This window comes from Dipodomys spectabilis, unplaced genomic scaffold, assembly GCF_019054845.1.
Source record: "Dipodomys spectabilis isolate Male_0828 unplaced genomic scaffold, ASM1905484v1 ptg000059l, whole genome shotgun sequence".
In the NCBI taxonomy this organism is placed as follows: Eukaryota; Metazoa; Chordata; class Mammalia; order Rodentia; family Heteromyidae; genus Dipodomys; species Dipodomys spectabilis.
In genome coordinates this window covers 428,198-442,777 of record NW_024870736.1, presented here as the reverse complement: position 1 = coordinate 442,777, position 14,580 = coordinate 428,198, and the positions used below count along the sequence as shown (strand labels likewise).

Below are 14,580 nucleotides of genomic sequence, written 5' to 3'. Positions count from 1 at the left end.
TTTCAGATCCAAAGATCTGCAACCCTGGAACATTCTGTCCCCCGAAGTGAAGGCACACGTCAGCCACAGCTCTCCAGGTCTGTGACATGTGCACAGATGGATGCAGATTCTACAAGGTAAAGAACTGCTTGCCTTGTTTGCACAGGGCCTAGGATACTACTAAGGAGAGCTGTGCTCAAAAGTGCAGGAGCCGGTGCTGCCTGATTATCTTGTGAGCCCAGTGTGTGTGCAGGGAAAACACAGAGTCCAAGTATACTCTGAACCAACTGCTGGTATCACACAGAAGTTTGAACTGTGAAGTTAGCTTTGTGAGCACATCTCTGTACTGAAAACCTACATGCTATATCCCCTGACTTAAAGAAAAGAAAGCTTTCTATCCCCTGCTGGGGGCCATGGAGTGCCTCCCATCCAGAGACTTCTGTCCTGCCCAGGCTCACAGACTTCATTTCTTGCAGAGCTGGAGAAGGAGCTTTCCCGAAGGCCCAAGAAAGTGTGCATCGTGAAGGTGGTAGGAACCCGAAACCTGTGGAAGAACATCGTGGTCCTGTGTGTAAACTCGTGAGTCACAGGGGCACACAGGGCTGAGTTGGGAAGAACCTCTTCTTTACCCCAACTCCACTTGGAATCCTAGCCTTCCCTGTGCCTGCTCCTTGAGCCAGCTCTCTGTGAAAAGGGCCCCAAAAGAGGTGGTTCACCAGCAGAGCTGCTTAACTGGGTCTAAAGGGTAGCAAGGCCTTGTCACTGTCCACTTCACCAGAAAGCCTAGGGCACTTGGCACACTGAGCCTAGCCGGCTGGCCATCCTCCCCTGTGTCCTGCTCCATGCTAGAGCTCCCAGATACATGAGGCAGGAAAAAGTCAGGAGGCCCAGCTAGGTCCTGCATAGATGTATCATTAGCACAGTCACTATATTTTACAAGAGCAATGTCAGTGGTCTCCTTTGCCCCGGGTCTGATGAAGCTTTAGGAGGTGGCTTCTTCCCCATCTACCTCTGAGGGAAACAAAGATGCACAGAGGTGCCTCCTTCAGGTGCACAATGGGAGGAAACTCCATGGTTGGAGGTTGCAGGCACTATGTCAGAGAGGGGCTTGAAACAGGGGCTTGGCCAGATCCTCCACCCAGGCTACAGTGATTATGTTCCCTGTTTGTAGCTGGCCCTGCCCCCGCCCCCCCCCACACACACACCAGCAAGCAGCCTACTCTAAGGCCTTTCCAGGGGTTGCTCACACCACCAGCTGGGCCTATGGCCCCTTTGCCCCTTTGTTTGGTAGCAGCCCTTGTCCCTGGGTTCAGTGTACATGGAAGGTTCTTCCTGTCTCAACTTGGCATCTCACTGATCCTATCTGTCCTGACAACACGGGCCCCTTCAGAGTTAGAGCCATGTGAGGTTTTGCACTCTCCGTAGGAGTTATATATAGGTGATCTGGGGAAACAGGCTTACATGTTTTTGTGAAAGATCTCAGGGCTGCTGTTAGATAACACAAGGCCAAAGACAGGAACTACTATTCCCAACAACTCTTTTTGTTCAACGCAGCTCTATTAAGTCAGTCCTCAGTATTGGGGTCCCAGGCTAAATTTCACTTTTGAGGGGTGTAGAAAGGTTCACTGCCAAACAACAGAAAAGCAAAGATCTAATCCTCCTCATCTGAGGCCCAGGTGGGCAAGAGACCAGCCATAGCCACACAGTGGCCAGGCCCAGAGCCCCCCAGGCCTCACCTCCCTGCCTAGCAGTCTGATGTGGGCACTGCTAGGCTAGTGGAGGTATTAGGGATTGAATGACTTCTCTTTCTTTTTCTTCCTTCTTTTTTTGGCAGTACTGGAGCTTGAATTCAAGGTATCACACATGCTAGGCAGAGGCAGTACCATTGAGTTATGCTTCAAGCCCTTTTCCTCATTGGTTATTTTGAGATAGAGTCATACTTTTTGCCTGGGCCCATGCCTCGAATATGATTCTCTTACTTTATACTTTCCATTATGGCTGGGATAAAAGGCAAATGCCACAACGCCCAGCTTTTTCAATTGAGATGGAGTCAAGTGCACTTTTGCACAAGCTGGCTTTGAACTACCATCTTCTTCATCTCAACTTCCCAAATACCTAGGATTACAAACAAGCCACTGGCACCCTGTTACTTCTCCAGCGGGAGGTGGGGGAGAAGGGGGAGGGGAGACACAAAATTTGACATAGACAAGAAGCAAATTTCTATTTTAATGATCCTTGTGGGGTGCAGGAATCAATCTCTCTGGTTTTATTATTTTAAAATTACCTGTTACAGTTAGAGGACTTCCATTTCTACCAGAACCAAAAGGCAAAAGACTGCACTGTGATCTCAGCAGGCCAGAAAAGAAATTCGTCTGGGATCCCAGGAGACTAACAGAGGAATCAAATCAAATCAATTGCTAAACTTATAAAATGGCTCACAGGGGCTTGGCCATCTGTGAGTGGAAACGCATTCACTGTGCAATGGGGGCAGGGTCTGCTGCAGTTGACCTTGATGCATCCTCAAGGTCTGATGAAAAGCACTGATTCCCCTGTGGTTGGGAGAGAAAGCAGGGAGTTTTTAGCTCTGGGATGGATGCTGAGAGCTGACATAAAGAGTGGGTTTGGCATTTTACACACCACATCCTAACGGACCCTTCACTTTTCCTTCCTGTGTGGCAGCGTGGACATGGTCCAGTTAGGGTGAATGTTTCACAGTGGTTCATGTTCTCACTTTAGGGGCAAAGAGCTAGACCTAGGGTACGGTGGGAGGGAAGCAAGGAGAAATCCAGAATTTCTGAAAATGAGGTATATTCCCTTGGCCTGGCCTGAGTTCTGACTGGCTTCTCCTACAGCCTTGGCTAAGTAGCAGCAGGGTTGGGTGGAGTGGGTAGGTCCCCACATTTCCAGAACCCTGAGTGCCCCAGAGGAGGCAGAGACCCAGCAAGGCAATGTGACTTGGAGATGGTCACTGGCCATCTGAGACTCAGCCTATGCCTATTTGGCCCCTGCAAAGTGGGAATGACCATAGTTCTTACAGTAGGATTAGAGTTGATAGCACAGAAAGCACTTATTTCACATCCATAAAGAATGTGTTAGAGCAAAAAGCCTCATGCACAGGGCCTTGTACTCTCACTCAGCATTTTCATCACAGTTGGCACTCCTGTCACTGGAGCCACACCTCCAGTTCTGACTTTCTGTTGGTTAATTAGGTAAGAGTCCCTCAGATTTGTCTGCCTAGGCTGGCTTCAAACCATAGTCCTCAGAGGCGCAGGCTTCTAATCCTAGCCACTCAGGAGGCTGAGATCTGAGGACAGTTCAAAGCCAGACCAGGCAAGAAAGTCTGTGAGACTCTTATCTCCATTTAACTACCTGAAAACCAGAAGTGGCGCTGTGGCTCAAGTAGTAGAGCACTCACCTTGAGGTGAAGAGCCCAGGGCCAGCGCCCAAGCCCAGAGTTCAAGCCCCACAACCACCACCGACAACAAAAAAAAAAAAATCGTCATCTTCAGATCTTAGCCTCCTGAGTAGCTAGGATTACACTTGAGCCACTGGCACTGGCATCACACAAATTTCTTTGAAGTCTCTGTCACAGATTGTGTGTATTGTATGTTTTCCTCTCACATACTGAATTACTTGTGTCTCCTGGTGACACCCTGTAGCCTGAACACACTGCCCACCACCTTCTCCATGTGTATTTCCTACAGGCTGACAGGGTACGGCATTCACCACTGCTTTGCAAGGAGCATGATGGGCCACGAGGTGAAGGTACCACTCCTAGAGAACTTCTATGCCGACTACTACACCATGGCCAGCATCGCGCTGGCCTCCTGCCTGGCCATGTGCGTGGTGGTCAGGTTCCTTGGGCGCAGGGGAGGGCTACTGCTCTTCATGATCCTCACTGCCCTGGCCTCGCTCCTGCAGCTCGGGCTCCTCAACCGTGAGTAGACCAAAGGAAGGGACGAGGGGATGTGCTGGGGAAGTGAGCTGGAATACTTGGAAGATGTGCATCAGGTTTCTATTCCTTGAGATGATCAACTTGAGGGGAGGAAAGGTTTATTTTAGCTCACAGTTATGATGGTTTCTGTCTATGAATTATTGTCCCATTGCCTCAGAGCCTGTGCAAGCAGAGCATAGAGAAACTCATGGCAGAGAAAGCTGTTCCAAGCAAAAGAGAGGAAGAGGAAGGGCTAGGACCCCCATCTCCCCCTGAGACCACATTCATAGTAACCTGATTTACTCCTACTAGGCCCACCTCCTAAAAGTTCTGCCATCTCCCAGTATTGCCATGAGCCTTCAACACATAGGCCTTTAGGGAACATTCAAGATCCAAACTATAGCAGAAGAGTTGAATGAGACTTGAAGAAAATCTTCTGTGACCTGAGTGGTCATTCCAAAATCAACAGCTTGAAGACACTGCTGTGGAAGGACAGAGCTTTAATTAGAGCATCTCTGTTCTCTGCCTCTGAGGCTGCTGGGCCTCCCCTCCTCTCCTTCCCTCAGCTCAGTGGCCCCAATGCAGAGCCGTCCAGCTGCACTGGGCCTCCCCAGCCTGCCAGGCCCTTAGCGTCCTGGTGGGTGTGACTTTGCTAATGGGCAGGCTATTTCTGGGTGACTCATCACATGACAAAGAAGAACAAAAGGATTTGTTTTTTTTCCTGTGTCATTAATGGAAAATAAATCTGTTTTGACACCCTCCCTCATACCAAGACATTACTTTTTCTTGTAGATGTTCCCAAATTTACCAGCCTCTCTTTAAACCAAATAATTTCTTAGTTAATGTGTAAGATAATCTAAGGCAAACTAGAGAATCAATCTAGCCATCCCCCACCCCCACTCCAGGAAGCTTCATACAGCTCCTCACAAATTCCCACCTCAGTATGTGAAGACACCACCACAGGGTCTCCCTTTCCAGCCCAGAGCATGACAGGAATGCACCGGACTGCTAGGCCACCTCATCACACCCAGGCATAGCCCTCCTGGGACAGGGTCTGGACACTGCCATGAAGCACTCAGGTCCTCTACAAGAGCTAATCTTGTGTGTTGGAATCAGACACAAGATTATCCCTTTTTTATCTTAGAGCAGCTTTTGTGCAGACTGATTATAAAATAGCTAGTTTCCAGCTCAGGGATGAATTTTCTAACTCGGGCACATTCTTATGCATTGATGGGATACTAACTTGGAGCTGTGAATAGTAATGGAAATGGAAAAGTGACATGTCTGCCCATACCAGTCCTCCTGGTGGGCACAGCCCTAGCTTCCCTTCCATAGAGCTTCTGTTTGGCTCGCCAGTTGGGACACACATGGCATGGTGCTCAACCCCTAGGGTGTCACGGATGGTCTTTTTGGCTCTGAGCAGGAATGCCACAGGCACCCTGGGCACAGGGCAAGTAGCTGTGAAGAGCAGGGTTTGGAGCAGGCAGAAATGTAGTCTGACAGGTCTACATAGTGCCTGGTGTCCCTTGGCACAGGCCCTTGAATAACTTCATATGCAAGGAAACCTGGCCTTTGGATCTGCTTGAGGCTCTCTTCTGCAAAGCTGCATTATCTCCCCAGGCTGAGGCTAGTGGAACGCTAGCCCACTCTCCCTAACAAAAACATCTTTGTTTAATCCAGTGTGAATTCCACTGCCCAGGCAGCTGGCGCCAACCCAGACAGAAAGGGAGTTCTCTTAGAAACAAGTCACGTGGGAGCCACAGCAATAGCCCCAAACCTAACCTGCCTTCTCCCCCTCTTCCCATTTTCATACCCTTGTGTGTGTGGGCATGACCAGTGATCGGAAAATACAGCCAGCATCCAGACTCAGGTGAGTCCCAAACCCTTGTGCCAATTCGGCCTCATCTTTGATTGCATCCATGAGGGAGTTTTCACAAGACTCACAGACTGGTTTCCATTTCCTCTCTTTCTTCTCCCTGCTTGTCCTCCAAGAGTTGCAGCTGAAGTTGGCCGTAGGTTGGACACTATAAGCATACATTTGTATTCTCTAGCCCTCTTGCTACTAAACCAAGCGACTCATGTGTCCCCAGTTTCGTGCAGCTTGGCGTGCATGCCCTCCCCATCCCTTGGCACCACAGTCAGCACAGCCCCAGTGGTTTGTCTCGTGGATGGCACCTGAGTGGGGTCAGAAAGCCGTGGGAGTGTTGGGGCTTGGCTGTCCCCTCAGGCCTCGTGCAAGCTTGCTGCTCACCGATAGGGACAGCAGAGCCACTGCCTTGCCCCTCATGCTGCTGTCATGCCTGTCTGGCCCATGGCAAGATCATGCTGCTGGGCCTCAGGGAGCACATGCCTTCCATGAAGTTCTGAGGAGAAGTAGCCTGGTTGTGTGACCCGACTGCATGCCAGCGTGCTCTGCTCCATGCCACCCTGCCCAAGACAGGCTCTGCTACCATTGACAGTCACTGGGATTGGCTGAGCCCTTTCCCTCCAGGCCATGAATTCTTCTGTATGGGTCACCTGTGCTTTTGTTCCCCTAAATCAACACTGCCCCTGGATTGGGCAGTCACCCTGAGGCTGAAGTCCATCTGTCAGCCAAGGCTCCTGAAGCCCAGGGCAGGAGGAAGATTCCAGCCTGCTCCTACCTGAGAACTGCAACAGGCTACTGGGAGCTTAGCATGATCGCTGCACAAGGGCTCAGAGGAGCTCGAGTCTTCTGCCAAGAGGACTTGGGGCTCTTAAATCTGAAGGTGCTGCATGTCCCTGACAGAGCTGCATACCACAGTCGGGAAGGAGGGGAGCCCCTGGGATGGCCTCAGACTTCCTTCCCCCCCTTCCCTGCTCCCTGGCTGGCTTTTGCTGTCTTCCTGCTCTCCCCTCTCACTGCCTACTTCCGATCCTCCTCCAGGGATGAGTGACAGCGTCAAGGACAAGTTCTCCATTGCATTTTCTATCGTGGGCATGTTTGCATCCCACGCAGTGGGCAGCCTCAGCGTGTTCTTCTGTGCAGAGATCACCCCCACAGTGATAAGGTAGGTAATGGGGAGCCACAAGACTTTCCTTCTCAGCACAGAAGCTTAGGCCCAGTCAATATCAACTGTACCCCACCCCAACTTCTGGACCAGGGTATAGTGGTGTGCTAGGTGTATCTGCTGCCAATGGCCAGGTACACCCAGGATCAGATCCCACCAGGGAATCAAGGAGCAGCAAACATGGCAATAGCTGAAAGAGGGGAAAGGCAGGAGCTCATGTTTGCCCATACATGAGCTGAAGTCAGTTACTGCTGTTAGCTTTTCTAAGCAACACCAATAACATATAGCTCTTTCCAACTAAAACAGGAAGCTAGGCATGGTGACACACATCTATGATCCTAGCTACTCAGGAGGTTAAGGCATGAGGAACATAATTTGAGGCCAAACCTGGCTTATGTGTCAAGATCTTGTCTAAAAAGTAACAAACTATGGAGGGGGTAACAATGTTCAATAGGAAGTGTACTCATTACCTTACTCATGTAACTGTAACCTCTGTATAGTATCTTTACAATAAAAAAAAATGTTTAAAAAAATAAAAAATAAATAAAAAGTAACAAACTGAAAAAAAGGTAAAAAGGGAAGTAGAGAGGATCCAGTTTTTACTGGCCTGAGAGGCTGCTATCAGTAATCCAAAGGAAGACCTGAGAAAGGGGAAGCCCAGCAAGTTATAATAAAATTACCTTTTTTTATCTGTAAGTAGTTATATAAAGGAGCTTCAATGCACTATGTCAGTTTGTGAGTATAATGCATCTTGATTAATGTCACCTCTTTCATCATTTTGCCCACTTCTCCCAACCCCACCCACCCCTCATTTACCTTGTTCCATTTTCACGTATGTACACTGAATATATAACAGCATTTGCTCAGCCTTTCTCCGTTTATCTGTCCCCCTCCCTATTACCTCCTCCTCCTCCTCCTCACCTTACCCTACTGGCATCAAGTCAGTAGATAAGACAACCCCTGCTCTCCTTCCCTCATACTTTCCTGACAAGTGTTATTAACTTGTATTTTAATTCATAAAGTAAAGTTGAATCCTTCCTGGTACTGCCTTTTAGTTTTGTTACTGAAAAGAGCATCTTTCAGCCTCGGGCATATCATTTTCCTAATACTGCTTAAACATTCCTAATCTGAAGTCCCAAGTGCTACCAAGTCCTTTTTTTTTTTTTCTGAAATGGCACAACAGTGGAAAATTTCACACTGGGAAATTTACTTCATGAACAAATTGTTTAAAATAGTATATAAAATTACCTTCAGGCTATGCGTACAAGGTAAATATGATACATAAATAAATTTCATGTTTAGGGCTGGGAAGGTGGCTCAGAGGTTAGAGTGCTTGCCGCCTTGCGTGCATGAGGCCCTGGGTTCGATTCCTCAGCACCACATAAGCAGAAAAAAAAAAGCCTGATAAATTTCATGTTTAGACTTGGGTACTACACCCAAGATAATCTGCAAATATTCCAAAGCTTGAAAAAAAATCCAAACACTTCTTGTCCCAAGCATTTTGAATAAGAGATATTCCACCTATCCTTGTTCTTTGTTACTTCCTGAGCAGTTCATGTTGGTTTATGGCTCCCACGGAGCTTTTAATAGGAATACCATTAGCATTTCTAATATTCATGCTTTAAAAAAATTGTGGGTGTGAGGCTGCATGAGGTGGCTCATACCTGTAATCCCAGCTACTCGGTTAGTATAGATCAAGAGACCCCCATCTCAACACAACAACAGAAAAAAAAAAGCTGATGGATTGTGTCTGTCATTCTAGCCTATGTGGCAGGAGTAAGTATAGTAGGTCAGGCCAGCCAGACCAAAAAGAAAAAAAAGAAAAGCAGGACCTTACCAGAAAAGCAACTAAAGCTGCCTACCAAGCAGAAGCCCTCAGTTAAAATCCCAGCACTGCCAAAAAAAAAGTGTGGACAGCTGTGAGCTGAAACCCTGAGGTCAGCATGCTGACACCCCATGAAGACAAGCGGAAGTTCTCATTTCCCAGCAGGAAGTGTAGAGAATAATTCCTTTAGTCCCTCAGGTACTAGGGAGTACTGGAGAAGCTGGCAGACAGGTTTCCAGGACTAGCTTCCTTTCCATGTTTCCACAGGTCATGCTGACAACTGAATTTTCACATGACCTCATTTTCATTCATTCTCTTGGATTTTTATCATACAGGCCAAGTAAGAAAGTACCAAGGTATTATGTGTTTAAGAAAAGTAATTCGATTCCCAGTCATCTGTCTTATTCTTCCTTCTGAATAAGCCTGGCAGGGAGACCAGTCAGGAGCTTGTTTTCTGCCAGCCATTGTGAAACACCTTAGACATACAGCAGCTTAACCTGTCCCTTCACCTAGTTCGAATCCCTTCCTTTCTAAAAGAATCCAACAGAAGTGGTCCTTTCAATAGAGTCCAAGTCTTGCTTAGACTTCTGAGTTCCCACCAGCCCCCCAACTTCATACAGAAAGATTCAAGAAGTAAAAAACAGAAGGAATACAAGATAGTGTTAGCCCTATGTGTAAATTCAGAAAGTAAGACCCACTCTCACTTTCTTAACAAAAAACTCCCCTTGTTCTACCATGCATCGTTTGTGTAGTGTGGCTTTGGGAATGTGTTTAATTTCCTTAAAAATTTGTACCTAGACAAGGAGACTGGGTAGGATGAGAGTGAAGGGTGGTGCTCAGGAAGTGGCCAAGGCAGCTGTCAGTCTTGAGCTGTGTATGAACCTAGAAGCCCAATCCCTGTATGGCCTTGGGCAAGTCATTAGACAGCTTGTTTCTTTGCTTAAAGGAGCCTGATCCCACTTATTCTGCTCCATGATGATGAAGAATAGAGTAGGAAGAAGGGAGGCTCTCTGCATCTACAGTTCAACCAGCCAAGGATGGGAAGTATTTGTAGAAAACATGGCAACTGGGTGTAGATAAATGGTATAGTGTATACTTAGAACACACAGGGCCCTGGGTTCAGCCTCAGTACTGACTACCATATATATATAATGTACAAATGTATATATATGTGCAGCACTTACATCGTGTCAGGTATTAAAAAGCATTTAGCAATGTACAAGAAGATATGGATAAGTCCTATTCAAACACCATACTATTTTATGTAAGAGACTTGAGTATCTATGGATTTTAGTTTCCAGGAGGTCCTAGAACCCGTCTTTCATGGACACAAAAGGAAATTTATTTCTGTAAAGATATATGTGTATTCTTGACTTCACAAAATGTATTGAAGAAAAACTCAGAGATATAAAAGAGGAAGTGAAAAATGAAAGAAATGCAAGATACTGATATCCCAGTGTTTAAAACAATCTGGAGATTCTAGAACTCTTCATTCACTTGCTGCTTCCAATAAGTCTGCTGTATAACATTGTTCTACCTCTACAATTAGGTTGAGGTTACTACTAGTTTCCCAGTGGGGTGTTTTTTTGCTTACAATACACAAGGAGGCAGAACTAGCAGTTCTTTCATCTACTATGAGGGGCTCTAGTATGTAAATATGGGCGTATGCTTCCCTCTAGTGACTGGCTGGAGAATAGCAGAAATGCCTAGAACAAAAGGTCTACATTTTGGAGGGAAATGAACATCTTCAAACAAGCTCGTGAAGGTCCTATTAGAGATTTCAAAAGAAAAACACAAAGCCAAGAATGGCACATCGACTTCTGCCAAAATTGTTCCTAATAGCACTGAATTATTTCAAGGAATCTCTGATGTGATTAAAACCAAACAAAAAGTGCTCTCATAGGAAAAAAACACATGTACGTAGTTGAGCATTGCTTGACAGGACATGTTGGGAGAAATCTGTCCTATCCTATTCGTTACTGTGTGAACATCCTTGGGCGCGCTTGTACAAACAAGCCTGTCTAGGCCAACTGCTTACATGGCCTCCTGATACAATCGGGAAATGCAGTCAATGCAAGATGGATGAGGTTGCTGCATCACATGGTACTGTTTACAGCAAACTTTTTTCAAGTAATACACTCAAATAACAACAAAAGAACCTTTATTATTATCAAGTATTACATGTGAACATATATTACATATCACATACACACATATAGATACATGTACTTTAAGCCACAAATCATACTTCATTTCATTCAACATGGTTTATTAACCTATTAACTTAGTATTGTTCACATTGCATTATGCTAGGGAGTCTATCCTGGGGCTGAGTGCAATCCTAGGATGTTGCACCTGCTGCCTGTACAGTAGCCATGCAAGGGAGGGTACATCCACACTTAGTGCCAGGAGGGCCAGAGAGGTTCAGAGAACCTGATGCCTTACTGGCTAAAAGGCCCCAATCAGAGACTTCCATTATCCCTGGCATCTTATGTATCTCTGCAACTCCCTGCAGTTTCCCAAAGGGGCCCAATTTATCAGAAGCACTACGTGGCTATTTTAGGTATTTTCATTGTTCATCTACAGATGGACTTGGCCTCTCTGCTCTTTGAAGTATCCCTCTATATTTAACCATCCTGTATGTCTGGGTGAGCTCACCTTCCTACGTAGGAAGCCAGTGTGATCCACAGGCATCCAACATTTATAAAATACAAATCGTGTGGGCCATTGATGTTCTAGAAAATAGCCCTTGCCCTCAAAGTCTGAGTGAGAAAGGAAGATGGGCCTGTGAGTAGATATTGATGGAACAATGTGGAGTGTTTCAAAGGGTGACCTGAGGCCCTCTTCCTGAGATGAGAGTGGGTATCTAGGAGGCACTAGAATAAGTATATGCTGTTCTTTCTTATTTGCATCCCGTGATGGACCAGCAGCAGCAGGTGTGGCTCTTCCTGCAGCTCTTTCAGCTTTTCACTTGGTGAAGGGCATTCTAATACTAAGGATCTTCACATGTGGCCTCACTAAGGGTCAGATATGAGGGTCATAGTTATCTATTTCTGCATAACAAACAACCCCAAACCATCACAGCTTGTGGTAACACGCCTGTTATCTCCAGTGCCGGTGGGTGAGGGGTCTCGGGACAGCTTATCTGGGTTCCCTGCTCAGGGCATCCCAGGCTCAGTCAGGGGAACCTGCTTCCAGGGTCATGGTTATTGGCAGATCATGTTCCTCACGCACTGTTACATTGAAGACTCGATGCTTTGTGAGCTATTGGCCAGGGACCACTTCATTCCTTGTCATGGAAACTTCAACAGTATAACAGTGTAGGGTTGATCTGCTCAACAGTTTAACAGTGTAGGGTTGATCTGCTCAGCCAGCAAGCATCTGCTCAGTTTGTGGTAACCTGGTCATGAAAGGGTATCTCATTATTATTGTACTTCACTGCCCCCCCATGCAAGGCAAAAGGTGGGAATCTGGGAAGTGGGGATTGTTGGATAATGCCTGCATGCCAGTCAGATCTCAGGCACTGAGGTTAATGGTAGAGACCGAAGACGAAGACTAAAGGTCCCACTCTTGAAAGCCTCTTAAGTTGTTAGACACAGTGAGTTGGGCAGTGCTGTGGGTAGAAGCCACTCTGCAGCTTGCTCAGCTGGACTCCACAATGCTGACCTAGAGCCAGGAGCCCAACAAAGCACCTGTGCAGGACCAAGTGCACCCAGTAATATCCCCTTCAGCCAGGACTGGTCTAGCCCCTTGCAAGCAAGTGGAAGAAGATCTAGAGCCCTGGGAACAGGCTGCTCCATGCCATGGAAAAAAACCCAGGCCTAGGCAGTCATGATGGCTATGGAAAGGGAAGACAAGGTGACCAGGCAACTGCCCCAGACTAATGGGCATTTGTACCAAGAGGAGGCCCAATCCCCACAACAGGAACAGTGTGGGGGCAGGGTGGTAACAGCTTTATTAAGATATCATTGACATACCATAAATTCACCCATTTGAAGTTTAGTCAGTAACTTAGTACTTTTATAGCAGTGTGCTGCCATCACCACAGTCCAATTTCCATCTCCACAATACCCCATCCCATACCATCTATAAGCAAGTTTCTGTCCTCTCTTCCAGTCCCAGACAGTCACTAATCTGCATTCCCTCTCTATAGATTGGCCTTCTTGACACTATATACAAATGGAATCACACAATCATTTAGCGTAATGTTTCCATAGTGTAGCATGTGTCACTGCTTCATTCCTAGCTGAGTTATACTCCGTTGCCTAGGATAGACCATGTTTCATTTACCCATTCACTAGCTGATAAACACTTGCATAATTTCCAAGTATTGCTATTATGAAGAATGCTGCAATAAACATTAGCTTGTGTTTTATGAGTATATATTTTACTTCATATATGGAATTGCTGGTTATACAGATGCTTAATTTTTTTCCTTTCTTTTTCAGTACTTTTTTTTTTGTTTGTTTTATTTTTTGCCAGTCCTGGGGCTTAAACTCAGGGCCTGGGCACTGTTCCTGAGCTGCTTTTTGCTCAAGGCTAGCACTCTACCACTTGAGCCATATCACTACTTCCAGCTTCTTCGTTTATGTGGTACTGAGGAATCAAACCCAGGGCTTCATGCATGCAAGGCAAGCACTCTACCACTAAGCCATCTTAGGGTTTGAACTCAAGGCCTTGTGCTTTTCTAGACAGTGTTCGATCACCATCTGAGTCATACCCTCAGCCCTTTAGTTATATTTCAAGTATGGTCTCAAATTTTGGCCCAGGTCCAGCCTCAGACCATAATCCTCCTACCTACATTTCCCTCTTAGCTGAGACCACAATCATATGTTACCAACACCCAGACTGTTGGGTTAATTAGCTTTTTTCCCAAATTATCCTTCAATAAAAAATTGTTCAAGGTAGCTGCAGTATTTAGAGTCCTACTAGCAGCACGGGTATATGAAAACTCTATGAATCCTAGTTTCCCCACATTCTCACCAATATTTTATTGTTTGAGTTTCCTAGCATGTGTGCAGTGTTATCTTGTGGTTTTGATTTGCATTTCTCATTAATGGTGTTATATATCTTCTTGTGTCTTACTGGATATTTATACTTCATATAGTTCCTTTGGACAAAGATCTTTTGCCCATTTTTTTAATTGTGTAGTCTTCTGTTTGAGTTCTTTACATACTTCTGTATAAGTCTGAATACGTCCTTTACCAGATACATGCTTTGCAAACATTTTTCTGAGACCACGGCCTGTCTTTTCCTTTTCTGACGCATGTATCTTTTTATATTTTTTAAAGGTAAGCCAAGAGCATGTGAGGATATGAAGTGCCTTTCTTTACTCCCAATCCTTTTTTCCTCATTTTAATTCTTGGTACATACTAGGTGATCAGTTGGTTACTTTGCACCCGTTTCTTTAGTGCTTGCAGCATTTACTGTAAGATTCACAATGACTATTGGAGATTACAATAGTTAAGTGTTCAGGAGGAAAAAGATCAAGGATGGTGGCTCCAAATATGCTCCAATAGGCCAGGGCTGTATTGTGATGATGCTTGTACACATCCTGAAGAAATCTCTGCCAGACTTTGTAAAATGATTCAAGATTCAGAAGGCTTACTGACAATTTCCTTTCTAGAATAAATACAAAGTGTCCATAGAGGAGGAGAGGGCTGTGGGAGAGGGGCCTGACCTAGGAGCCATTCTGTCTGTAAATTAGGAGAGTAGTGAATCTTTTGATCTTTATGGTTTCATCAACAGCCATTACCGTGGAGCCCTTGCAAGACTAAACTCTGACTCAGGCAGGACAATTTCTGTCACTGGAG

General features: G+C 45.9%; 1 protein-coding gene across 1 annotated transcript in view; it reads left to right on the top strand.

The window, feature by feature from the left end:
* Nucleotides 1-14,580, top strand: part of Slc22a23 (solute carrier family 22 member 23) — a 194,802-nt gene that overhangs the window by 175,426 nt on the left and 4,796 nt on the right. Inside the window, exons 6-9 of the mRNA XM_042680305.1 lie at nt 456-558; nt 3,684-3,916; nt 5,751-5,783; nt 6,819-6,942. Coding sequence (XP_042536239.1) covers nt 456-558; nt 3,684-3,916; nt 5,751-5,783; nt 6,819-6,942 — 493 coding nt within the window. The remainder of the gene's footprint in view (nt 1-455; nt 559-3,683; nt 3,917-5,750; nt 5,784-6,818; nt 6,943-14,580) is intronic.